This window comes from Peromyscus leucopus, chromosome 3 (assembly GCF_004664715.2).
Source record: "Peromyscus leucopus breed LL Stock chromosome 3, UCI_PerLeu_2.1, whole genome shotgun sequence".
NCBI lineage: Eukaryota > Metazoa > Chordata > Mammalia > Rodentia > Cricetidae > Peromyscus > Peromyscus leucopus.
The window spans coordinates 9,720,507-9,746,671 of record NC_051065.1 but is presented as its reverse complement, the minus strand read 5'-3'; the positions used below and the strand labels follow the sequence as shown (position 1 = coordinate 9,746,671).

Genomic DNA, 26,165 nt, shown 5'->3' with positions numbered 1-26,165 from the left:
CTTTTGGATTAGAAATGTTTAACCTACATTTGCTTTGAAGGATAAGAGGAAGAGAGACACAGAAAAGGTGAAGTGTTGTCATTGTGTTCTGTAACCAGCAGAGTGCTCATAGCAGATGTAAAGAGACTTAAGAAAGAGCAGTGCCCAGGGCTGTAGCAAGAAACAATTGAGTTAGCTCGTGAGCAGCACTGGGGAGGTAGAATCAGGTGGATCTCTGAGTTCCGGGACAGCCATGACTACACAGAGAAACCCTGTCTCAAAAAACCAAAAAAAAAAAAAAAAAAAAAAAAAAAAAAGAAGACAGACAGACAGACAGAAAGAAAGAAAAGAAAAATAATTGAATCTGTATATTCCAGGCACTTTACCGTATATAATCCCAGTTATTATTAAGGAAAATTACTCCTCTTAACTATGCTCATTAAAATGAATTAGTCCATAATAAACATACATTGATAATCATTTGGTCATATGCCATTTAAATGGCTTGAACTTCAGATAAGTTTTTTATTATTTTCCTTGTAGCTCTTGATAAAGCATAGACAACTTTTAGAGAGTTGTGGGAAACAACTCTAATTCTTATAAAGTAGCAAAATGCATAAAGGCCTAAAATTGAGTCTCTCTACCATTTGTGTCATGAACAGCCTAAACTAGTTCTCCCCACTCTGCCCTTACAGTAGTCTGAGCCAAGCCTCTACCTTCATCACAGTGAACAAACACACTTCCTGTGTATCTGAGGGATAGGCTTCAGTTACTCACCAAACATCCCAATTACTTGAACAAGGCAATTCCCTCTCCAGAACCAGGCATCAGCTTACTCCCACAGCCCCTGCTTCCACCTTTGTGTGGCCCCCTACCTGGTGTGCTGTTCTGTTTTTCCCTACCTAGCTGTTATATGTTTGTGTTCACAAGCCTACATGCATTGCTTCCTATCTTTAGGAGGAAATGGAGTCCTCCTAAAAACGGCTACAGTTAGCTGACAAAAATAAGTAAGTAAATAAAATAAATCTTGAGCAAGTGTAAAAGAAGAAAGTATTAAAAAGTAGAAAATGTATGTTTACAGGAACACATAGATCTTATTTTAAAAGTCTGTGTCAAATTTGCCATCTTGGAAGAATGAGCCTTCTATGTTATTTACCCTAAGAACTTGGTTCTACTTGTTGAAAGGGGAGCCATTCAATTATTTTAAAGTAGGGGGAAATGAATATGTATTGAATGAAAAATATTGGTCCACTGGCAAGATGACAAACTAATTTTTAAGAAGGATGAAACTAGAAGCAGAACAGCTTAACAGCCTAGAAACAGAATGGTCAGATCTCACTGGAATGGAGTCAGAGAAAGAGGGATTGGATTTGAACAAGAGACATCTGTTGATTGACTCTGGGAGGGGGACAGAATGAAATGATATCTGTGCTAGTAATTTGTTCAAGAACTGAATAAGTGTGTTTAGGTGCAAGAGTTCAAGGCGTCTTTGAGGCACTTGGATGGCTATTTCTAATAGGTAATTGTTTGGAAAATGGATCTTGGTCTTGAGATTCTACAGGAGAAAGATTTAAGAGCTGTCCTATAGAAATGATAAAGTTCAGTGGAAGCTAATAAAACTGCCTACCAGGAGATTCCTTTTGTTCCAGAATCCTCATGGGAAGATGATACTCGGTTGGAAAGCAGTTCCATGAACAGCCTTTCATTTTGAATAAATGAAGAATAAAGAAAAGCAGCCAGGCTGTGGTGGCACACACCTTAAATTCCAGCATTTGGGAGGCAGAGACAGGTGGCTCTCTAAGTTCAAGACCAGCCTGGTCTACAGAGCAAGTTCCAGGACAGCCAAGGCTACACAGAGAAACCCTGTCCTGGAAAACAACAACAAAAACAATAGTAAAAGCTTTATGAAAAATACATTATTTTATCTAATGGTCAGGTTTTTATAAAAGTTGAAAAATACCTCATCTTATGTTTCACTTTTTAAAAATTGAGGTTTATGCTCTAGGAACTCAATAACAAATTCTTGAGGCTTTGAGTTTTATTGTCAGCACCAAAAATAAATTTAATAAATTACTTAAATTTAGTTTTATGAGTTTTTAAAAAAAGCATCTCTAGAATTTGTGTTGATTTTGATAAAAAGCCAACTGCACATGGGTACCATTGAATTGAATCAAATTCTCATTATTCCCCCTTGTTCTGTCACTTGGTGTTTGAACAGAGTCTGACTGGCAGGATGGGAAGGAGTGTTGGTGGATAGAAATGAATGCAGTGCAAATGACAGAAGTACATAGACATAAACCATCCTCGTAACACTGGAAGATGCAAAGAAACAACATGTAGTGTGGAAATGTCTGCATTAGAGAGTATTTGTAAGAATACTGGTCCTAGGACTAGGGACATGGTGACTCTCCTAACGTGTGCTTATAGAGAATTTACAGAGTGAAAGGAAAGAACAGACTCCTGAAAGCTGTTCTTTGCCTCCACGTATGCTTTGTGATGTGTGCATACACACACGTGCACACACACGGAGGTAAATAAATGTTAAAAAACACTAATACTCTAACACATGTTGTTTTACAACTTTTCTTGGAAAGTGTGTAAACAAACGTCTATTCAATCCCAACAAAACATAGGTAATGAAGCAACGAAACAATTGAACTCCAGTGTAGCTTGGTGTGTCTGTGTTTATGGTGGTGCTTATGGGAGGGAGCATGGGTGACTGACAGCTGCAGCACCAAGTAGTGTCTCCCAGCAGGAGTGACAGAGTTTGCTAGAAATTCTGTTGTGTGGCAGACAGAATTTCTCTCACTGCAGACAGGAAGCAGAGAAAAGGAAATGCTAGAGGCAAAATACAGCCCCCATGTACACTCTGTAGATAACTTCCAGCTAGGCCCCCACTTCCCAGGAAACCCTATTTCCATCAGGGGACTAGTCCACTGATTAATCTTGAGGAAGAGGATCCAGTCACTTCTCCAGAGCACCACAGAGGGCAAACAGGTTCAGGTCCTAGAACATGAGCCTGTGGGGAGCATTTCACAGTCAGGCCATTGAAAGACCCCAGCATACTAGCTTAGCCTAACGCCATTTTGAGTAAGGTCTGAAAAGCACGGGGTGTCTACGGCCGGCCACCTGGCCCCAGAACAGGGTACTATAGGTCAGAAAAACAACTTGTAACCAAGTCAACGGGCGTGTCGAGCTTGGGGAAAAACCACGAACTGTCCTGAGTTTGAACCTGGCCTCATTTGAATCGTCCAATCAGAACCCTGTAAACCATGCTCCTCGTGCTCCTGCTGCCAGACCCTATAAAAACCCTCCACTCCAGCCTGTCGGCGCGCCAGTCTCTTGAGCCTCTTGAGGGACTGTGTCGCCCCGGGTACCCGTGTTCCTGAATAAAGCCTCTTGCTGTTTGCATCTGACTTATGGTCTCGGTGTGATCTCTGGGCAAGGGTCTCTCCAGAGGGAAGACTACCTTCGGGGGTCTTTCATTTGGGGGCTCGTCCGGGATCGGAGACCCCCCCGCCTCGGGACCACCGACCCACTGTCAGGAGGTAAGCCGGCCGGCCTTGGTGTATGTCATCTCTGTCCTGTCTGAGTGTTGTCGGTTTGTCTGAATGTTGAATGTTGTCTGTTTGTGCGCCTGAATCGGTCTGGAGTCAGTGGGGCTGAAGGAGCTGACGAGCTCGGACTTCGCCACTGCGACCCTGGAAGACGTTCCACGGGTCTCTGAAGTCCCCTCTGGGGCACGGTCGGAAGTCCCCTCTGGGGCACGGTCTGAAGTCCCCTCTGGGGCACGGTCTGAAGTCCCCTCTGGGGCACGGTCTGAAGTCCCCTCTGGGGCACGGTTTTTCGGGGCTACCCCTGAATCAGAAGAATACGTGGTGTTGGTAGGGGACGGAGAATTCAAACACTCCGTGACCCCATCTGAGTTTTTGCTTTCGGTTTTACACCGGAGCTGCGCAGCGAAACTGTTTCTTGTTTGTGTTGTCGGTTTGTTTTGTGTTCTTTGTCTAATCCTTCTCCATCCAGGAATTAATATGGGACAGACTGTCGTTACCCCCTTGAGCCTAACTACTGACCATTGGTCGGACGTCAAAGGGGGAGCAATGAAGGTGTAGTCATCAAGAAAAATAAATGGATGACCCTCTGTGAGGCCGAATGGGTCATGATGAATGTAGGATGGCCACGGGAAGGGTCATTTAATCTCTCTCTCATTTCACAGGTTGAGAGGAAGGTGTTTGCCCCCAGCCCCCATGGGCATCCAGACCAGGTTCCCTATATCACCATTTGGAGATCCCTGGTTGAAAACCCATTCCCCTGGGTCAAGCCCTTCCTCCCACAACCCCTTCTCACTCCCCAGCCTTCGGCGCCTCCTAACCCCCTTTCTTCTCTCTACCCAGTCCTTCCCCACAGGGAGCCTTCCAAGCCCCCTGTCCTTCCCCGTGACCCTAACTCTCCTCTCGTAGACATGCTGGTAAATGAACCGCCGCCCTACCAGCCGACCCTGGCGGCTGTGCTCGCGGCGGCCCCAGTCGCGACACCGGCTGTGACCTCCCCGGTGGCCGGCCCCCCCCCCGTGATGACCCCGCTCGCTGGGGACTCGGAGGAAGAAAAAGAAACAGTCCAGTCCCCCATCGAGGGCCGCTTCAGGGGCCGCCGAGCCGGCCCCCCCACTGAGTCCAAAGCCTTCCCGCTTCGGGAAGGACCCAACCATCAGTTACAATATTGGCCCTTTTCTGTCTCAGACCTTTATAATTGGAAACAACATAATCCCCCTTTCTCCAGGGATCCTGTTGCCTTGACCGGCCTAATTGAGTCCATCCTAGTGACTCACAGGCCGACTTGGGACGACTGTCAGCAGCTCCTGCAGACCCTCTTAACAGTAGAGGAAAAGCAGAGAGTTTTCCTGGAGGCCTGGAAGCAGGTTCCGGGCGATGACGGGAGGCCAACCCAACTCCCAAATATCATCGATGCAGCTTTTCCCTTGACCCGCCCAGACTGGGACTTCAATACACCTGAAGAGGCACATCTTCAAGCCCTCCAACTGGTGCAGAGGGAGATCTGGAAGCCCCTGGCCAAGGCTTATCAGGAGCAGCTGGACAAGCCGGTGGTGCCTCACCCCTTCCAGATCGGGGACTCTGTTTGGGTCCGACGACACCAGACCAAGAATCTGGAACCACGGTGGAAGGGGCCCTACACTGTCTTGCTGACCACCCCCACTGCACTCAAGGTCGACGGGATTGCTGCATGGATCCACGCCTCTCATGCGAAGGCTGCCAGGGAACCCGACCCAGCAGGATCCAGAAATTCAACATGGACAGTGCGCCGCACACGAAACCCCCTAAAAATAAGGTTGGCCCGCGGCTCCTCTTCCTCCCCCTCCTCTTAATCTCTGCCTACCCCCGGGGACTAGGGCGACAGAGAGCCCGCACCTAGTTAAGAGGCTCACTTGGCAGGTCATCTCACAACCTGGGGAGACGGTCTGGCAAACGACCGCCCTTCACACCCCCTTTACATGGTGGCCTAACTTGCACCCAGATCTCTGCCAACTAGCAGCAGGGTCAGAGGACTGGGACATCCCTACCACTGACCCCATGAACCCCAGAGCACCAGACGTCTGTCAGGATGGTAAGGGAACTTGCAAATGTAGTGACGAGAGATACGGATGCAGTCACCCTGAAACCAGGGCAGCCCTGTCACAACTATCCTTCTACGTCTGCCCCCGGGATGGTAGGGACAGAAAGATGATTAGACAATGTGGGGGTTATGAAAGTTACTTCTGTAAAGCATGGGGATGTGAAACAACTGGTAATACCTATTGGAAGCCTTCATCCACTTGGGACCTCATTAGGGTAAAGAGGACTACCCAAGGAGAAAGCCACTCATGGCGTCCCCTTACCCAAGAACATTGTTGGGGAACTGTCACGCCAGGAAGAGATAACACTTACTGGAAGGGGGGGGCCCTGTGTAAATTTCACCTGCAACCCCCTGAATATATCTCTTACTCAGAAGGGAAGGGAGATAACACAAGACTGGATTAAAGGTAAAACATGGGGACTTAGACTTTACATGACGGGACGGGACCAGGGAGTCGTATTTACGATTAAGCTTAAAATCACGGAGCCCTCCGCCTCTATAGGTCCCAACCAGGTTCTCTCTGACCAAAAGCGCCCCTCTCTACCCGCTCCGGCACCCCCAAGGGCTACCCCCCGACCCAATTCGGCCATTCGCCCAAGCACGGCTCTGAATGCTACTGTAACCCCAGTCACCCTCCAGCCACCCAGGCCCGGTACGGGAGACCGGCTATTGAATCTTATAGAGGGCGCTTACTCAGCCCTCAATGTTACCAACCCAAATCGGACTCAGGAGTGCTGGTTATGCCTAGTCTCCACACCTCCCTATTATGAGGGGGTGGCCGTAGTCGGAAGCTTCACCAATTCTTCTTCACCCCCGTCAGGATGTGCCTCGACACCTCAGCATAAGCTCACAATCTCCGAGGTGTCAGGACAAGGACTATGTCTGGGGACAGTACCCTACACCCACCAACACCTGTGTAATTGCACCCAGGCACTTGTTCCAGGACCCCACTATCTCGTGGCTCCCAACGGGACTTACTGGGCCTGTAGCACTGGACTTACACCATGCATCTCCCCCTCAATACTAGCCAACACGGCCGATTATTGTGTGCTCATAGAACTGTACCCCAAGATAGTCTACCGTACACCTGAAGATATCTATGCCCGGTATGAAACAGGGGTCCCCCGCATAAAAAGAGAGCCAGTCTCGCTAACCCTGGCCCTGATACTAGGTGGGTTAACTATGGGAGGAGTCGCCGCCGGAATAGGCACAGGTACCACTGCCCTCATGGAAACCAACCAGTCAGACACCTCCAGGCTGCCATGCATACCGATATCCAGGCACTGGAGGAATCCGTGAGTGCCTTGGAAAAGTCACTCACCTCCCTGTCTGAGGTAGTTCTGCAGAACCGGAGGGGATTAGACCTCCTCTTCCTGCAGGAGGGGGGGTTATGTGCTGCCCTTAGAGAAGAATGTTGCTTCTATGCGGATCATACTGGGGTGGTAAGAGATAGCATGGCTAAATTAAGAAAGAGATTAGAACAAAGACAAAAACTCTTTGAACAACAGCAGGGATGGTTTGAAGGATGGTTCGGAAGGTCCCCCTGGCTCACTACCCTCATCTCCACCCTTATAGGACCCCTTCTGATTTTATTGCTCCTTCTGACGCTCGGGCCCTGCATCCTAAACAGACTTGTCCAATTTATCAGGGAACGTGTTTCTATTGTTCAGACCTTGGTATTGACCCAACAATACCAACGACTCAACCAGGTGGAAATGGAGCCACATCCCTATTCTTCCCCATGAATGGAGGATTCCATTCCCTGAGATAAGAAAATGGGGGAATGAAAGACCCCAGCATACTAGCTTAGCCTAACGTCTGAAAAGCACGAGGTGTCTACGGCCGGCCACCTGGCCCCAGAACAGGGTACTATAGGTCAGAAAAACAACTTGTAACCAAGTCAATGGGCGTGTTGAGCTGGGGGGGGGGGGGACCACGAACTGTCCTGAGTTTGAACCTGGCCTCATTTGAATCGTCCAATCAGAACCTTGTAAACTATGCTCCTCGTGCTCCTGCTGCCAGACCCTATAAAAACCCTCCACTCCAGCCCCAGTCTCTTGAGCCTCTTGAGGGACTGTGTCGCCCCGGGTACCCGTGTTCCTGAATAAAGCCTCTTGCTGTTTGCATCTGACTTATGGTCTCGGTGTGATCTCTGGGCGAGGGTCTCTCCAGAGGGAAGACTACCTTCGGGGGTCTTTCACCATAACATTTGGCCATTCTGAATAAATGAGAGGTCATTAGTACTATACTAGATTTTTTTCGACACAAAGTGACTACTAAGGGCCAAGTGTGGAACAGAGGTAACTTGTATCTTGTGTGTTACTAGTCAACCAATATCAAAGGGATTGCTGTTTACCAAGCACCAAAGTATCCAGACAAGGCAGTGCACAGGCAAAAATCTTCCTCTGGTGTTCTTTGTATTTATGTAAATCTTTGGTGGATTTTGAGGATTTTAGAAGAGGGCTTGGAAACTTAGCAATTTTGAGGGTAGTTGCTTCTACAAATAAATTTTGTTACATGCCATTTCATATATGTATATATTGCATTCTGGTTTTTCTTCCCCGAACTTGTTTTTATTTCCCTCCCGTCCCCTGCCAACTCCTCTCCCTCCTTACAGATATCATTTCCTATTATCTGTGGCTGCTTTGTTGTGTCTCACGTCCTACAGAGTTTAACTAGAGCCATCTGTATGAACTTGGGTTTGGAACTTTCTATTAGAGCCTGGTACACTCACCAGTGGGTACACAGTTGGGTAGTATGTCTTCCAAAATCCATTTGCAGCTGTTCAGCAGAAAGAGGTAGGGACCATGATCCCTTTCCCCATCCGAAGTGGCTTGTTGGGCAGGTTCACCAGTAGGCACAGCTGCTGTGAGTTCATGATTGTCAAGGCTGGGTTGTACTTTGAAGACAGCATTCCAAGCCCGTCTCCCTCTCTTCCAGCTCTTAGGTTATGTCCTGTCCCCCCTCAACAACCATCCTTTATTCTCAGCAGGCATGGGGCCCTACGTTTGTTTCCATTCACTGCAAAGTAAGGCTTCCTTGATTAAGGATTGAGAGCAGTTTGTCTCTGGGTATAAACATAAATATTTTGAAGGCAGTTTGGGGTCATGTCATTTTAGCTATACACTAGGGCATCAGACCTCTTTAGCCATGCTTTTTAGGCTGCATTTATACTACTAGACATTAATACTCTAATGTGGAATGGACCTCAGATAGAATTGGAGCTCTTGCTTACTCCCGAAACAGAAACAGTCACTGTTGGGCAGCAAGGGCCTTTACCTGCTGAGCTATGTCACCGGTACAGTAAACCTTTTTGTTTTTATTTTATGGGTATGGATAGTTAGCTTGCATGTCTGAACTACCACAGTATCTTAGGAAGATGGTATGTTCTTTCATTGTTAACAGACACATTTTCGTTACTTTAGCATATAAGAAATCCAAAGGTAAAGTTCTTGTGAAATTTCAAAGTCCAGATTTAAATATTTCAGGCATAGTTGGTATAATCCAGGTAGAATTTGAAACTCTCAGTCTTCTCCTTTGGCCTTCTGGTCCTTAGTGTTAACTGCTTTAGGCCTACCATTCAGTTTGGATAAAAGAAAAGGAAGGCTGTTTTTGTTACATAGTACAATAAAAGAGGAAAATAATTCCATAAAACAAAAAAATATATAAATCACCTTTGCTTTCACAGTATAAATTAAAATAAAACTGCCAAATTCTAAGAGGTATATACCTTTTTTTAGAAACAACCAAACATTTCAAAGCTTAACTACTAATTTGTATCAGTAAAATGTATACTACTTGGTATTAGTATTTTCATTTTGACAGCTCTGTATGTAGCATGTGTCATTAAGAATGTCAAAAACTGCCGGGCGGTGGTGGCGCACGCCTTTAATCCCAGCACTCGGGAGGCAGAGGCAGGCGGATCTCTGTGAGTTCGAGGCCAGCCTGGGCTACCAAGTGAGCTCCAGGAAAGGCGCAAAGCTACGCAGAGAAACCCTGTCTCGGAAAACCAAAAAAAAAAAAAAAAAAAAAAAAAGAATGTCAAAAACTACTTCAAGTCTTAAGCTTATAAGATAAATATTTGATTATTTTTAACATGCAGTTTACATTTGTTAGCTGTGGTCATGTCTAAGACTTTCATTTTAATGCTTTCTGACAGCTCTTTACCTGGGGAGGAAGGAGGTTAAACAGTTGACATAATCATAATAGATGCAACTGTAAGCTCAGCAAGCACAGCACAGTAATTAGACCCATTGCCCTTGCCTTTCTTCCCCCTTTCTTCATCTTTAGCTTAACAGGCGTAGTTGTTACTTTTCTGCTGCTGTGATGACCAGAGGAAACTTAAGGAAGAAAAGGTTTCTTCTGGCTTATGGGTTCAGAGGGCTAGAGTCCATCATGGCAGGGCAGCAGGAGCGGGAAGCTGGCTTATCACAAAGGGAGCAGGGTGAGGTTATATGTTCCAAAGCCTGTGGCATACTTCATATAGCAATGTCTCACCTCCTCATGGTGCCACCAGATAGGGATCAAGTATTCAAATATATGATCATATGGGAGACATGCTTGATTTTAAACCACCATAACATACAAATAATGGGTTTTACCATGAAGTAAAATCTCTCCCCAAAGTCTGGTTCGCTTTATTCCCAGTTAGAAAGAATGAGACTTTCAAGCTTCCATAACCACAAGAACCAATTCCCATAATACATTTGTATCTATCTGTGTCCTGTTAGTTGTGTTTCCTTAGAAGACCCCAGCAAACAGAGTAACTGGCATTCCTTAGGTGTTGCTAAGCAGAAACCTTGGGAATTCACCATTATAATTTTTGAGTGTTCAAGAAATGCTAGGTTCAATTAATTGTTTTGAAACATAATCCACCTAACCAGGCAGTATTTATGGACTATTTACTGAACTCAGCATGATAATAGAGGTTGAAGATAAAAGATGCCCCAAGTAGTGGTCTGCACTGAGCAAGAGTTCCCAGGGAAAACCGTCCTTGAAATGGTTGTGAGTACAGGGCCAAGAGGAATGAACAAGGCACAGGGATGGAGCAGAGAAGGATGTAGGCATTGCCGCTTAGAAAGGGGGTGCTGTGAGGCCGGGCGGTGGTGGCGCACACCTTTAATCCGAGCACGCGGGAGGCAGAGGCAGGCAGATCTCTGTGAGTTCGTGGCCAGCCTGGTCTACAGAGCGAGTTCCAGGATAGGCACCAAAACTACACAGAGGAACCCTGTCTTGAGAGAGAGAGAGAGAGACAGAGAGACAGAGAGACAGAGAGAGAGAGACAGAGAGAGAAAGGGGGTGCTGTGGTAGAAGACACTTGAGCTGGGTCTCAGATAAGCAGAAAAGATAAGACTCAGCACCATTTTTTTGTCCTATAACTCAGACTAAGTTCTCTCTCTCTCTCTCTCTCTCTCTCTCTCTCTCTCTCTCTCTCTCTCTCTCTCTCTCTCTGTGTCTGTGTGTCTGTAGTGTCAGATAGAGATATAAAGGAAGTTTATACAGTGATAGAATTCTGTTGTCTGCTTGACTGTATGCACATTCATTAAGTCATTGAACTGTGCATTCGATTATGTGCATTGTATCTCAATATATAAAGAAAATTTGTATATATGTATATTTTTAATAAGTAAAGGAGAGGTTGCAGGTGAAGGTGTGTTGTCTATGGTAACCTACCAATTGCTGAATTTGGCAGGATTTAGGTCAAGGACATAAAAGCATTTGTATGCCATCTAGAGGCATCTGGAGATAATTATTCTAGCATGAGGAGGAGGAGCTGAATTATGTGCCCCTAAAAGGTATCAGGGAAAACAGTCACTTCCTACACCAAGGCTTCACCTTTTTGTCCAAATTTGTCTGCCTAAAACTGGAGGGTGAGGAGAGAGAGAAGAGGAGAGGAGAGGGGAGGGGAGGGGAGAGGAGGAAGAGGAAGTGGTCATTACCTCCTCATTCACCTTCCTGGGGATATACCTTGTCCCTGTTATTTTAATTAATTGGGTTCCACAGGGCTGAGGAGCTCTACCAGTAATCAAGTAATTTCTACCTTGTCTAGTACCATCGTTGAATCTCGAAATTACAAGAGGCTTTTCGTAGCTGCTTCTCCCACTTAGAGCATGATTCTCTTGCCTGGCCTGCATATAAACCTCACTTCACTGCCTTCCAAGGATCCTTTTGCTTGCATGGTCATGAGTGAGGGAGACGCAGTTTACAGGAGCTTGGACAGTTGACTGGTGGCTGCATCACTGAAGACAATGCCTCTTCCTCCCTCAGCAACCATTAAGAGCCCATAGATACTCAGGGAGGGCTGGGGCCTTATTAGCTTCTCTCCATCTATGAAGGAATGTTTGTGGACCCAGGTTTATGTAGCTCTTGACAGGTAACACAGCTACTTGAGATTTCAAGAGTAGAGTGACCAAGCATGCCTGGAGGACAGTGGTCTACAACACTCCACCTCTGGCTCTTATTTCTTTCTGTCCCTTCTTCACTATTCTCTGAGCCTAGAGGGAGTGATGCAGATGTTCCATTTAGAGCAGTGCATCCAATAATAACTCTCAGCTCTTTGGACATTTATGAATCTCTGCAGTTATAGTCACCCACAGCAAAAATAACACACAAAAAAACAAAAATAAAGTTTAGCTGACCAAAACTGATAGCAGTACTGATGGATGCATATAAATATTTAGAAGGAAATTTCACAGACACATCCTGCTTATATAATGTGCCTTTTAGTAATATTCTTAAGTGAAGAAACAATTTTATTTTCAAAATGGGCATACAATAAAAGTATACTCTTTTCCTTGAAGACTTTTAAAGTGTAGAAAGTAATCAACCCACCACCACAATCTGGTACTACTCAAATGCCTCCATTTTCTTCCTTTTCCTTATTTTTCTCCAGTTATTCCCTTCCCCACTCCATCCCCTAACTGGCAAGTGTTACCCAGTCTCCTTTGCTGTAGAGACAACCCTGCTTGAGATGGAACCATTCACAGTTTTTTACCTTTGATGGTGCAAAGGCAGTACATGCTCAGTTAAAACCCTAGTTCAGATTGTGAATCGAGCAAGGTCTTTTCCTGGGCTAGGAATAGGTATGATGTGCTTCTGAACTGGTCCCTACCTCCCAATTAACCACAGAGATATTAAGCTGAACACTGAACACTATAGGCGAGCTGTGCAGTTTGGATAAGATTAATTAAATAATTAAAAATATTTTAATCTAAAATGGGCTTATCAGCAGGGTAGCGGTGGCACACACCTTTAATCCCAGCACTCGGGAGGCAGAGCCAGGAGGATCTTTGTGAGTTCGAGACCAGCCTGGTCTGCAGAGCAAGATCCAGGACAGGCACCCAAACTACACAGAAACCCTGTCTTGAAAAACCAAAAAGGGGGGAGGTGGTGCTTACTGGAAGTGCAATCCCAGTGTCGGTTAAAGAGCATATGTACTAAGGCTGAATGTTGTATGCATAAAGTCTTAAAAGAGTATCACTAACCTTTGAGCTTCTCTTTTCGTACTTTAGGATTAATTCAAGTTGTTTCATGTATCCTAGTTCCTTTTTATTTATTGCTAAGTAACTACATTATATAGATGTACTACAGTTTATTTGTCCAGTGGATGTTTGGGCTGTAAATTATTTCCAGTTGTGAACAATTTTGAGTAAGTTTTGGTGTGAATGTAAGGGAGTGTGTGTGTGTGTGTGTGTGTGTGTGTGTGTGTGTGTGTGTGTAAAATAATTTGGAATTGTTGTGCTTTAAGGTATTTGCCTAACACTATTAGAAGTGCCAAATGTTTTCCATATTGTTTGTACAGCTTTACATTCTTATAAGTATTGTAAGGAGCTCCAGTTGGCTTGAACCCACACCAGCAATCTTTTTGTCTTAGCCATTCTGTTTCCATGGGGTAGTATTTTCTGATTTCTTTATCCATATTCTGATGAAGAATACTGAGCGTGCTTTTTCATATATGTGTATATCTTGTGCTTATCCTATTTGGTGAAGTATCCATTCTCATATTTTGCTTAGATTTTGTTTGTTGTTTTCATCTGTTAAATTGCAAGAGTACTTTGTATAGGTTTGCTGATAAAATTGTGTATCTAGATAAAGATTCTAAATGTTTAGGACCAGAAGTTTTTCAGCATTCAGGGTATTGTGTATTTTGGAAATGTTTGCCTGCACTGTACCTAGTTTTGAGTAAATCACCTGTCATCAGTGTACCTACCTAACTTTTATCTTTATTCACATAAGGATTTCTTCACGTTTCTTTACTTTGGTTTAAAAGAAGTAAAATTGTGAGAAAATGCTTATCTGTAGACAGCTTTAAATACTTAACTGTATTAAGTTAGATATTTTACCTTCATTTAGCTTGTATGGTGCAATTATATTAAATAACTAAAATAGTAACAACAAACTTGTGTGAGTGTAGAAATGTTATAGTCTCTAAAGAACTTTGAAATTTATGTAATAGTGATTTGTTTTTTCTGTTATTTTAGCAGAATGTATACTGTGATATTTATGCCTTCATTTCTGTCTTAGGTACGTATAGCAGCAAAATTCATCATTCATGCCCCTCCTGGAGAATTTAATGAGGTTTTTAATGGTAAGTCTTTAAAATACCTAAAAACTTACTATTATTATTTGTGTGTGTATGTAGAGGTCAAAGGACAATTTTGCATGAGTTGGTTTTCTCCTTCCACCTTGGGTTCTGAGGATCCAGCTCAGGTTGTCAGGCTACCATGGCAAGTACTTTTATAGCTGAACCATTTTGAGCCCCCATGATGTGTTTAATTTGTAACACTAAGGCTTGATGTATTAATTCTTTCTCTTAAGAACTTTATTGTATTATTTTTAAGGAAATGAAACTTACCAAAAGTTAATGAAAGTGGGAGTGTTTTTCTGTCCTTGCAAGAGTCTGGAAGGACAGAAAACTTTTTGCTGCCCCTTGCACACAAACTTGCCTGTTTAATTATGTTTTCTATAGACCACACTCATTTGAAATCTGTAATTGTGTTGTCAAACTAAGAAACATAATGCTAAGGATTTTCTGGAAATCATATCAGACCATTTTCTGGTGCAAGTTATCTTTAGTTCTTTGTGGAGATACTGTATATCTGCCTAAAGCAACTGTATGAACTGGCTTTTTTTTTTTTTTTTTTTTAATTTCCTCTTCTGTTACCTAGCCAAAATCTTTTTTTTTTTTTTTAAATACTGTGGTGTGCATTTGTGGATAGTTTGGTCATTAGAATATTTTGATCTTGTGTGTATGGAGGTGTTAATATCTAGATAAAACAAGTTGTACTCCTTGCAATATTTAAACAGAATAATATATAAAACATAATATTGTTTTGCAGATGTTCGGTTATTGCTTAATAATGATAATCTTCTCAGGGAAGGAGCAGCACAGTAAGTATTTTATGTTTCCGTAACTAAAATGATTGGGAAAGAAAAGATACTATAAAGGTGATAGTGAAGCACTAATCCTTGACATAGAGTTTATGAAATGCAGTAAAGTTTGTGTAACTAATTATGTAAGTATTCACATTTACATATATATGTTGGACTGAGAAGTCACAGGGGTAGTTAGGGACAAATATGAAATAAAATTCTCTTTGTATATTTGCCACTATATTACATACTACATAACATCATTCATATTCTTTGTATAGTTTCTCAAAACTAAATGTTCATTTGAGATCATTGGAACTCATGGGAGGGTATCTGTGAAATGCAGATATATAATTTAAATCATTGATTGGCCTTCAAGCTACTCTGATTCAGTATCTTCTGAAAGACTTTTGAACCAAAAGAACATTGACATCATTGTTTCACTTACTTTGCTTTGAGTTGTTTAGAATGTTCCAACTTGTGGACCAGCTCAGTGGATAAAACATTTGCCATATAAGCATGAGGTTCAGAGTTCCAATCTTGAATGCAAATAAAGGCCAAACGCTGCAGCATACACCTGTAATCCCAGTGCCCCTTTGGTGAAAAATAGGAGGTGGAGACAGGAATCCCCAGAAACCTCTAGGCCAGGTAGCATGCTGTTCTCAGCTGTGATGAGGAGACCTACTTCAAATGAGGTGAAAGGCAAAGACCAGCAAGCACCTCAAGTTCTCTTCTAACCTCCAACATCACTCACATACATATATACATATACATATAAACTATGTACATCATATACAACATGTGCATTTTTCAAATCTCAACTTGAATTTTCTCTCAAAAAAAAAAAAAATGATTGTCACTGCTATTAAAAAGCAGTCCAAAGCCTGGATAGCCTAAGTTTAGGAGGTATCACAAAAACACTGTTCCCATGCCAGTTCTCGGGAGCAAATGTGTAACAGAAATGTGGGCTCCTCTTCAGTTGTTTTTGATACTGAATTTCTTTGATGCATTCATAATCTCTTTCCTCCATGTGTTCCTTTCTTCCACCCTTGGCTTCATCTTTTCTAGTCTTTTTTTTTTTTTTTCCTCTTTCTGTAAGCAGGGGAGAAAGCAGGACTATTGTTCCTTTTAGAGTGGATAGAGTTGATACATCTTTACTAAAAGCCAAAATTTCAGTATGTTTCAAAGTAAAATCAGACTCACTGAAAGAGCCTGTCATCTAGAACACTATGAAATACCTCCAAATACTCATTTATTCAGCAGACCAAAGAATATCGGGCTTCACTATTATGAAATCAGTAAGCCTCATGGGAAATTTTTTCATTGGATTCAGACATGTCCAATATAACACCATATGAAATAAAATAGAATACTAGATACATATCAAAGGCCTTCAGAACCCAAAGGAAGAACACTTTCATTTCTATTTTGAAAAAAATTTTGGGGGTTATTTTTAATTGTATGTGTGTGTGTATGCTTGCATGTGGGTATGTGCGTGTGAGTGCTGGTACTCAGAAGACAGAAGAGAATATTGAATCTCTTGGAACTGTAGTTATAGGCAGTTGTGAGCTGCCCAGCATGGGTACTGGGAGCTACTGCAAATTCAGTATATTCTCTTAACTACCAAACCATCTCCCAAAGCCCTTTGGCTGGTTCTTAAATGCTAAATAGGATAGTTATATTTATTGGAAGGGTCTTTGGAAGTCATCTAGTACAAACTTGGTTTATAAGGTAAATGAGGTTCATACTAGCTAATGATAGGATTGGAAGAAAACCCATATATTCTGATTGCTCCGTTATTGAGTACCTTTTGCACTATACTGTACAGTTTATTTGCTTTAATAGTTTTAGATAAAACTTGCCTTGTCACATATTTGCTTCATGTTTTTCAAGTTTACTATTCTTCCTACCTCTGCTTCCAGGTTAAAGATATGTGAGGTTTGATGCTATAGGCAGTAAAAGGCTTTGGGGTCACCTACTACTAAAGTGCTGATTACATTTTTTAAAGTCTATTTTTAAAAAAAAAACAGCTTTTGCTAGAGGAATTAATGCTAAACTCTAAGTGATTCAATTTACAAACATACCTTTGAAGTAAATAATTCAAGGGTGAGTGTCTTCTTAGTGATTTTGCATTGCTGTGATACAATACCTGATAGAAGCAACTTATGGGGGGAAAGGCTTAGTGTAGCTCATGGTTTTGCAGAGCTGCAGGAAATAATGGTGAGAAAGTCATGGTGGGAGGAGCATGTAACTGAGGCCATTCAGAGGACCAGGAAGCCAAGAGCAAAGCCCGAACCAGGAGATGAGTGTAACCTTCAGAGCCATGACCTGGTGACCTGCTTCCACCAGCTTAGTCCTCACTTCCTCAAACTTTCAGAGCCTCCCGCAGTAGCCACACCAGCTGTGGAACAGGAGTCTTTGGTGAGCGTTGCATATACAAATTGTGACAGTTTGACCACATTGAGGCTATTTAGGAAAATTACTTAATGTGTTAAAAAAAAAAAAAGTCAAAAGCGAGTCCTGTCTGTGCGCTTTTGTGTTTGCTTCCATCGGTTTTTAAAATGCTGTGTTGGGAACTTCAAGAGGTGGCGATTTAATTTTACTTTGGTGGTTTTATATTTATTACTCTCGCAGTAGATATAGTCTTAAAGTTCAGAACCCAGTATCGTTCGGTTGAAATGGAGACAATTTCCTATATATACAGTAGTATCACTTTAATAGAACACAGTTGGAGTTCTATATATAATTTTTCATACCTTGAGTCTTTCCTATACTTGTGTTATATAATTACTTCATAAGTACATTATTCTTAACTTACAAGAGAGGCCTTGAGTCTTTCACCATTTCGTAGCTAGGTTTCTTCTGCGGGTTTTATGAGTTTCTAATCTCTTCACTGCATGATTTGTCATATGTACTACTGCCACACTAATTCAGAGGCACATCTGTTACTATGCTTTGCCTCTCAAAGTAATTATTCAAAATTATTCTATCTTCAAGACCTTCCAGGGTTTGGTGAGATGGCTCAGTGAGTAGTGGTGCTCTGTACCCATACATGCAAGCCTTTGACCCGAGTCCATCTCCTGAACCCATGTACAGGTGAAAAGAGAGGGCCAGCTCCATAGCGTTGTCCTCTGACCTCCATACATGCAGTATGACAAGCCTCCTTTGCCGTCACAAACAAGCATAGTCATAATCAACAGTTTCAGAAGATCTCCAGTGCAACTCAGTAAATACCAGGGAGCACCTGCTTGGTGTAGCTGGAGTTTTCTCCAGTTCCACCCAGACCCAAGTAAACACACAGACACTTACATTAATTAAAACTGTTTGGCCTAACGGCTCAAGCTTCTTGTTAGCTAGATCTTACATCTTAAATTAATCCATTTCTATAAATCTATACCTTGCCACATGGTTCGTGGCTTACCGGTATCTTTACATCTTGCTTCTCCTGGTGGCTGTGGCTAGCAGCATCTCCTGACTCAGCCTTCCTGTTCCCAGAATTCTCTCTGCTTATCCTGCCTATACTATACTTTTTGTCTGGCTACTGGCCAATCATTTGATTTATCAATCAATCAGAGCAACACATTCACAGCATCCCCAGCACTTCCCCTTTTCTTTCTTTCTTTCTTTCTTTTTTTTTTTCTTCAAAAGGGAAGGTTTTAACTTTAACATAGTATGTGTTTACTTGGGTCTGAATGGCTACAGGCCCGGGTGGGACTGGAGAAAACTCCAGCCACAGCTTGGTGCTTTCTGTGACATTGGACCTCTTTTATGCCTTTACTCCTACTGGTCCCTCTTATTAAAGCATTCTTTTCTTCCTGTTATCCACTCTCTTCTCCCTGTCCCTCTTTTTCTTGTCTGTATGTGTATATGTATATTTAAATGTAATTGCCCATGTGTGTATGTGTGGCTCAAGATTGACATGGCATCTCTTTCTCTCCACCTTACATTTTGAGACAGGGTGTTGCACTGAACCTGAAGCTCACCCTTTTGGTTAGACTTGCTGCCCAGTGGACCCTATTTCTGTCCCCAGCACTGGGGTTACAGACAGTGCTGTGTCTTTTATGTGATTCCTGGAGATCTGAATGCAGGTCCTCATGTGCAGTAAGCACTCTTACCCACTGACCCATCTCCCACTTTCTAGAAGACCGAGCCCACTTCATTGCTCAGTGTCACATTCAGGAAATTAGTCTAGGTTTGTTTGTTTTCACTTTTGCCTCAAAAATTCATTGCTAATTTTCCAATATTACTTTCTACTTTTTGCTTTGGCTATATATTCTCATTTGCTATTCTCTCATATTCAACTGTAAGACCTTTGGCATAGGAACTGTTTTATTATCACAATACCTAGTCTGTTTACTAATTTCTTTCTTTCTTTCTTTCTTTTTTTTTTTTTTTTTAGAGACAGGGTTTCTCTGTGTAGCTTTGCGCCTTTCCTGGAGCTCACTTAGTAGCCCAGGCTGGCCTCGAACTCACAGAGATCCGCCTGGCTCTGCCTCCCGAGTGCTGGGATTAAAGGCATGCGCCACCAACGCCCGGCCTACTAATTTCTTAAATAATTGTTTATGTACATTATATATTGATAATCATTGCTTTCAGGTTCTTGAATAAGAGGACATTTACATTTACTGGTTATATTTTATTTTGCCAAGTTAAAAGCTGCATATCATTATTTGGTTTTTAAAGCAACTGTATCTATATTTTAGCTATAGTTAACAGAGGGTTGGTAAGAGAATTACAATTTTTATTAACCTCAACATGTATAGTATAGATTTCCTGGCAGGTGACTTTTTAAAATGTTAGTATAGTTTTAAATAAATGGACTTTTTCTTTTTTAGTGCATTTGCACAGTATAACTTGGACCAGTTTACACCAGTAAAAATTGAAGGCTATGAAGATCAGGTATGTTTCATAAAACCCAAATTCCCACTGCTTTTTGTTTTATTTATAAAGTTTTATCTGGGAAGAATTATGAGATGGTATAATATTAATCATTTTAATCATAGGCATTTACTGGCAAAATAATTGAAGTGGTCATTTATCAGAAAGTCACTTTCAGTACTAACCAGGTATAGTAGCTTACACCTTTTGTTCCAGCCTACATGAGGCTGAATCAGCAGGGCTGCCTTTAGTTCAAGTATAGCTTGAGTTACATAGTGAGTACCAAGATAGCCTGAGCTACATTGAATAACCTTGCTTTCAAAAACATAAGATGGGGGCAGGAGAGATGGCTCAGCGGTTGAGAGCACTGGCCACTCTTCCACGCGTCCTGAGTTCAATTCCCAGCAACCACATGGCGGCTCACAACCATCTTCTACTGGGATCTGATGTCCTCTTCTGGCATAAAGGTGTACATGCAAATAAGAGCACTCATACATAAAATAAATAAATCTTTTTTTTTAAACAAAAACATAAAATAATAAGGTTCCTAGAAAATAATTGTTTTAAATCTACAAGTCTTTCTGTATTCTTTTCTAAAACAACTCACAAGAGGTTATTCCTTTTTTCTTTTTTTTTTTTTTTTTTTTTTTGTTCTTTAGAGCGGTCATAGTCTGACTGGTGATTCTGTTAAGTCATAATTACATGGATTGCATTAACTAAGGGGACAGTATAAGAAAAAAGGTTTGAAAGAATGTGAAAAGTTTGGTTGCTTATGTTTGGTATGATTATATAATATAAGTTGTGTAGTTCAAGGGAAGAATTGTAAGACTAGACAGATGATTTGTAACCAGAGGGAAAACATACACAGCTCTGCATGTGTGCGAGTAGTGAGGCGAGTCAGCAGTTAGGAGGGCAAGCTGCTCTTGTAGAGGACCCAAGATTGTTCCCGGCAACCACTTCAGGTCGGTCACAACTATCTCTAACTTCTGCTTCAGAGGTTCTGATGCCCTCTTTTGTTCTCCATGAGCACCTACACTCATATGAACAGACACGCAAACATGCATACACATAATATATTTTTAAAGATATATAGTCATACTTGTTTATTTCTGCAGATTTTGGTCTTTTGATTTTTTTAGTTGGTTACCATTACAAGCAATACTACATTGATTGTCTTTGTATTTCTGGTAACATTGACAGTGGTTTTCTTTAATCCCTAGAAGAAAATGTGCTACATTAGAAAGTACGTCTTTTTCAAATGTTTAATGGTTCCTAAAGTCATTTTAACAAGCTAGCAGCATAATTTCAGTACTTCAAAACAAAAAAGTTCTTAAGAACTGGTGTATACTAATTTCACACATGAGTATAGGTTTAAAACTTTAAAATTAGTAACCAATAAAGAGCCAGTAAGATGGCTTATTGAGAAAAGCCTGATGACTTGATTTTGACCCCTGGAACCCAACAGTGGAAAGAGTGACCTGACTCTGAAAAGCTGTCTTCTAAGCCAGACATGGTGGTGTATGACTTTAATCCCAGTCCTTGGGAGGCAGAGTCTGGCAGATCTCTGTGTTCAAGGCCAGCCTGGTCTACAAAGCAAGTTTCAAGACCTGTCTCTAGAAGGACCAAAAAAAAAAAAAAGACTTCTGATACTAATTGCTATGTGTCAATTAAAGTTTAAAAAGTTAGCCAGGCGGTGGTGGCACACGCCTTTAATCCCAGCACTTGAGAGGCGGAGGCAGTAGTTAGAGACCATCCTGATCTAGAGTGAGTTCTAGGACAGCCAGGGCTACACAGAGAAACCCTGTCTCAAAAACCAAATAAATAATAAATGGATAAAATTTTGAAAATAAAAAGATACAGTTTAAAAAGTATCTATTGTAAATAAGAACAATGTTAAGGATTTACAATATTTCATTATTTTTAATGGTGCTTTACCCTTCTCCAGAAAAGAAGATAAGGAGATGACATGCAGGTCATAGATTGGTGGATTAAGTTATATTAACACCATTGGATATTATGCAACCATTAAAGAGGATAGTGAAAGATAGCTAATAGACTTTAAGGGATTTCCATAGATGTTTATGTTGAGAAAAATCCAGGTATGTGTGGCTTTACGAGAGAATAAGACCACCAGAGCCATGCTATGGCCAAAAGGCAAAACTTGATTCAGGCTATGAACTGCCAGGCTGTTCCCAAGAGAAGGAAGTGTAACCCTGCTGAAAGGGAGTTTGGGCTTTCATAGGGTCTTTTAATTGGCCAGGAATGTGGCAGGAGAGCATTAAGGGGAAGGAATTGTCATAGGCAAAAGGAACTGTATGGAGTTTGGTGGGTAGGTTTTCCTCTTGCCATTACGATAACAGGAGGTTGTGGTCAAGTTCTGTTGAGACAAGGTGTCAGCAGACTTCTGAGGAAGTATAAAATCCTCAGTTTCCTTTTTCCCAATGAGGCTGGGTCATCCATCTTGGTGTTTTAGGTGATTTTCATCTTGGGCCAAAGGTCTGGGTCAGCCCAACAAGAGGCATAAGAATGTGTATGTTTATAAGTATTTTTATCATTCTTTGAAAACAATGGCCCACAAGCCATAAGTGTATGCAGATACATAGATAGATAGGTATGCATATTTATCTAATGTGGCATTTTTTTACTACAATAATTTTAGAAAAGCTACATCCTTAGTTGTCAGCATGATTTACACCAGAGGGATGGGAAAGTCCTGTCATGGGTCAGTATTCACAGACTAGGACAGCTACAGAAGAAAAGGCTTTTGTGTTTCTTTAAATTTTTTTTTTTTACGTAAGACACAAAATTCATGTTTCTTAAATTACATAAATGTATAAATTATGTTTTTAAATTTTTGGAAGTTAGTAGTAGTGATTAGTTTATAAGAAACCAAAACACATGCTGGATTACAGAAAAGACTGTGGGCACCAAACAAAGGACTGAAGAGCCGATGGATTAAAACCATCAGATTGACAGGATCTTGGTTTTTAGGGACTTAGGCCTGCTATCAGAAATAGTAAGCTAGTGTGGGTAGGAGGACAGATGGATGGCAGATAGTCAGTTCCCCACTTAGTGTCCAAAACTGTATTAAAAGATACTCTGATGCACACTAATTGAGAATACCTCCTGTATCTTTGGGCACTATATTTGCACAGTATACTTAAAGCAGTTGCTTACAGTATAATTTTCCAGTTTCAGAAAGTGGATTAAGCAAGTGTTTGTTACTATGCATTCATGTTAATATTTTTTCTTAAATTCATTTGAAAATTAAAGGTGTTGATAACAGAACATGGAGACTTGGGAAATGGAAAGTTTTTGGATCCAAAAAACAGAATCTGTTTCAAATTTGATCATTTAAGAAAGGAAGCAACTGATCCAAGACCATACGAAGCAGAAAATGCAATTGAATCATGGAGAACTTCAGTAGAAAATGCACTTCGAGCTTATGTAAAAGAACATTATCCGAATGGGGTCTGCACTGTGAGTCATCAGTGGGCAGTTCTTTTTGTTTCTTAACACCTATGTGACAGTTTGCATAAATCCCCAAAATTTGCAGTAATGTGTAGAACTAACAGCTATAGCTTCTAACTTTTTTCTTCAAAGAATGTCTATCTTTCTAAAACTACATTATGATATCCTCAAATGGTAGTAGACTGTGCATTAAACTCAATTCAGATGGACACTGGATTAAAGAAAATGATCTTTAGTCTTCTGTCCATGTCTCATCTCAGTCCAGCTAAAATTAACTGTAATTCAATTACAGAAAACTTAGAACAAATAAAATAATTTAGAAATGGAATCACTTCAAGTATTTTTTAGTTTCCTGTTGTTTTAATGTTATTTGTTCATTGATTTAACGTATTTTATTTTCAGAATGAAATACAATAGAAAATCTGAATGTTTTTTGTTTTTGAACTTTCCTAGGATTATTTATATTCAGATAGGCTCTTTAGCACCTGAGTTTGGTCTTCTCCATAGCCATAGTGATCTTTAGAAATGCAGATAAGATCCTGAAAAATCCCTCACTTAGAATCCTTCAGAAATTTAATCAGGATAGAATCTGGGCATCTGAGCAAGCTTGTGAAACCACATGGCCTTGATTCTGTTTACCTACCCAACCTATAATGACTATACATCACAGTTTATGCCTACTTTCTATAGTACCTTCTAGACGCTTTAAAGTTAGACATTCTGTGGCCCTATGTAAACTCATTGTTGTTCTTGTTTTCTTTGCCAATAGGTGTATGGCAAAAAAATAGATGGGCAGCAAACCATTATTGCATGCATAGAAAGCCATCAGTTCCAAGCAAAAAACTTTTGGTAAGTTAAAGTTTTGTGTACTTAATTTTAACATTATTTATATTCCATGTAACATAGACTGTACCTTGTGTGTGACTAAGAGCAATATAAACTTGGTATATAAAATTACTGCTCTTTGAGAATTTGAAAGATACTTTCTTCATAATGATCATCTCGGTCATTGGAATGCAGTAAATCTGATGACATTCATCAAAGAATATAGGAGAGCAGAACAATTTGGGAAAGGAACAGGGGCAACCTAAGCGAACATGTGTTCTTGTAAGCAGAGCAGGTGGTAGGTCCATCTGCTCATGCTGAGAACAGGTGTTCTTGTATGAGGCTTACTCAGGAGAGAGGACAGAGATGTTAAAAAACTAAGAACCATGAGTCTTCTTTAAACTTGGGAACTTTAGGTTAGACTGTGTGTGTGTGTGTGTGTGTGTGTGTGTGTGTGTGTGTGTGTGTGTGTGTGTGTGTGTGTGTACATGGTTTTGTTGGATAGTATGAAAAGGTAGAATTACAAGCATCCTTTATAACCACGTACACAATAGTTTTTTGTATAAAAATCTGCATTTCCCATATTTATTTGCTCCATTAATCAGGTGTTTGGAAAATTGTTGAGTTTTTATTCTGGGATTGTGTATTATAAATTTCTAAGGTTCGCTAGATTTTTACTAGTTCAAATTGAATGAAATTGTAGTTTTGGACCCCTTTTTGTTAATACATTATGAATATCAGAGTAAGTATGAAAATGTTTACCTTTCAAGTATATTGAATTTTGTTTCATTAGCCAAGTTGTTTGGGGATCCTCTTGAGGGTAAAGTTAAAAATGTCAATAACCCAGTTAGACCAGTTTGGACCCTAACCCAAGGCTTCTCCATTACTTAGTCATGTCAGAAATGAATGCCGGGTTACATAAAGGTTAGCTAGAATATTTAGAGGAATGCAAATTCATCATCCATATCTAAACATATGCCCAGCTGACAGACTACAGCTTCCTAAAGATTGTGGCATACAGAGGTTCTCCATCTTAGCTCCATAATCCTAAATTAGTAAATCTTTAGAAAGTTATTGTTTATGTATTTTTGTTCCAGGAAATAAAAATAAAATCAACTGTTGAGGTTGAACTATTAAGTAAAAGTTGTTACTAAGCTTTATAAATCTTCTGGGGAACTTATTACTGACTTTCAAAAGCAACCTTGAGCTGCTTTACTATATAGTAAATGAATTAAATGTCTTGAGTTTTCTATTCCCGTTATATCATTTTACATACTGACTCCTTTTTTTAGTCACCACTGTGACTACTGTATCTTTGAAGCTAAAAATGAGTTTCACATTGTAGAAAAAATAAATTTTAGGCTGGCCTTGATAGTGTACATCTGTAATCCCAGCACTCAGGACGCTAAGGCATGAGGATTGGAGAATTGCAGCCTACCTAGGTTCATGGTGAGACCCTGTTTTAAAGCAAAAACAAAAAAAAACCAAAACCTAAGAAGAGCAAGGTAGTCTTAAGAGCTTCTTAGACTTCACTTCAAATCATCACATTTGTTTTCTCATGTCTGGCAGTGTTAGGATCTTAATAAATACTAGTTGAAGGAACACATTTGCAATTATAAAATTAATAAAAGAGATATAGACTATTAATGAAAACTAAGACATGTTGGCCATTTACTCTGTTGAGGAGAAGGTATATAAGAACCTTTTGGAATTATTCTCCAATTGTGGTACCATTATGTGAGTTGGATTTTTTTTTTTCTTGGCGTAGTCAGTGGCAGTATATGTATATTCTCAGAGTAATGCATGTATTTAGGACTCAGGTTTTTCTTGGTATAATGCCTTAATAAAAAAAAATAACTTATTTTGGAAATGTGAAACAAAAATGATGAGATTTAGATTATGTTTCAGCCAGGCTTCTGTGAATATGCTTAGATAAGCCACTCAAAGACCTGTTACTCATTACATTAGCTTTTAGTTTTCAGATAATGTGTGTTGACTGTAAGTAT

The 26,165-nt window shown here is 40.9% G+C and overlaps 1 protein-coding gene across 1 annotated transcript in view; it reads left to right on the top strand.

The window, feature by feature from the left end:
• Capza2 (capping actin protein of muscle Z-line subunit alpha 2) overlaps positions 1-26,165 on the top strand; it is a 47,217-nt gene that overhangs the window by 7,306 nt on the left and 13,746 nt on the right. The window contains exons 2-6 of the mRNA XM_028871763.2: positions 14,137-14,200; positions 14,952-15,003; positions 19,821-19,884; positions 23,137-23,343; positions 24,104-24,183. Of these exons, the coding sequence (XP_028727596.1) occupies positions 14,137-14,200; positions 14,952-15,003; positions 19,821-19,884; positions 23,137-23,343; positions 24,104-24,183 (467 nt within the window). The remainder of the gene's footprint in view (positions 1-14,136; positions 14,201-14,951; positions 15,004-19,820; positions 19,885-23,136; positions 23,344-24,103; positions 24,184-26,165) is intronic.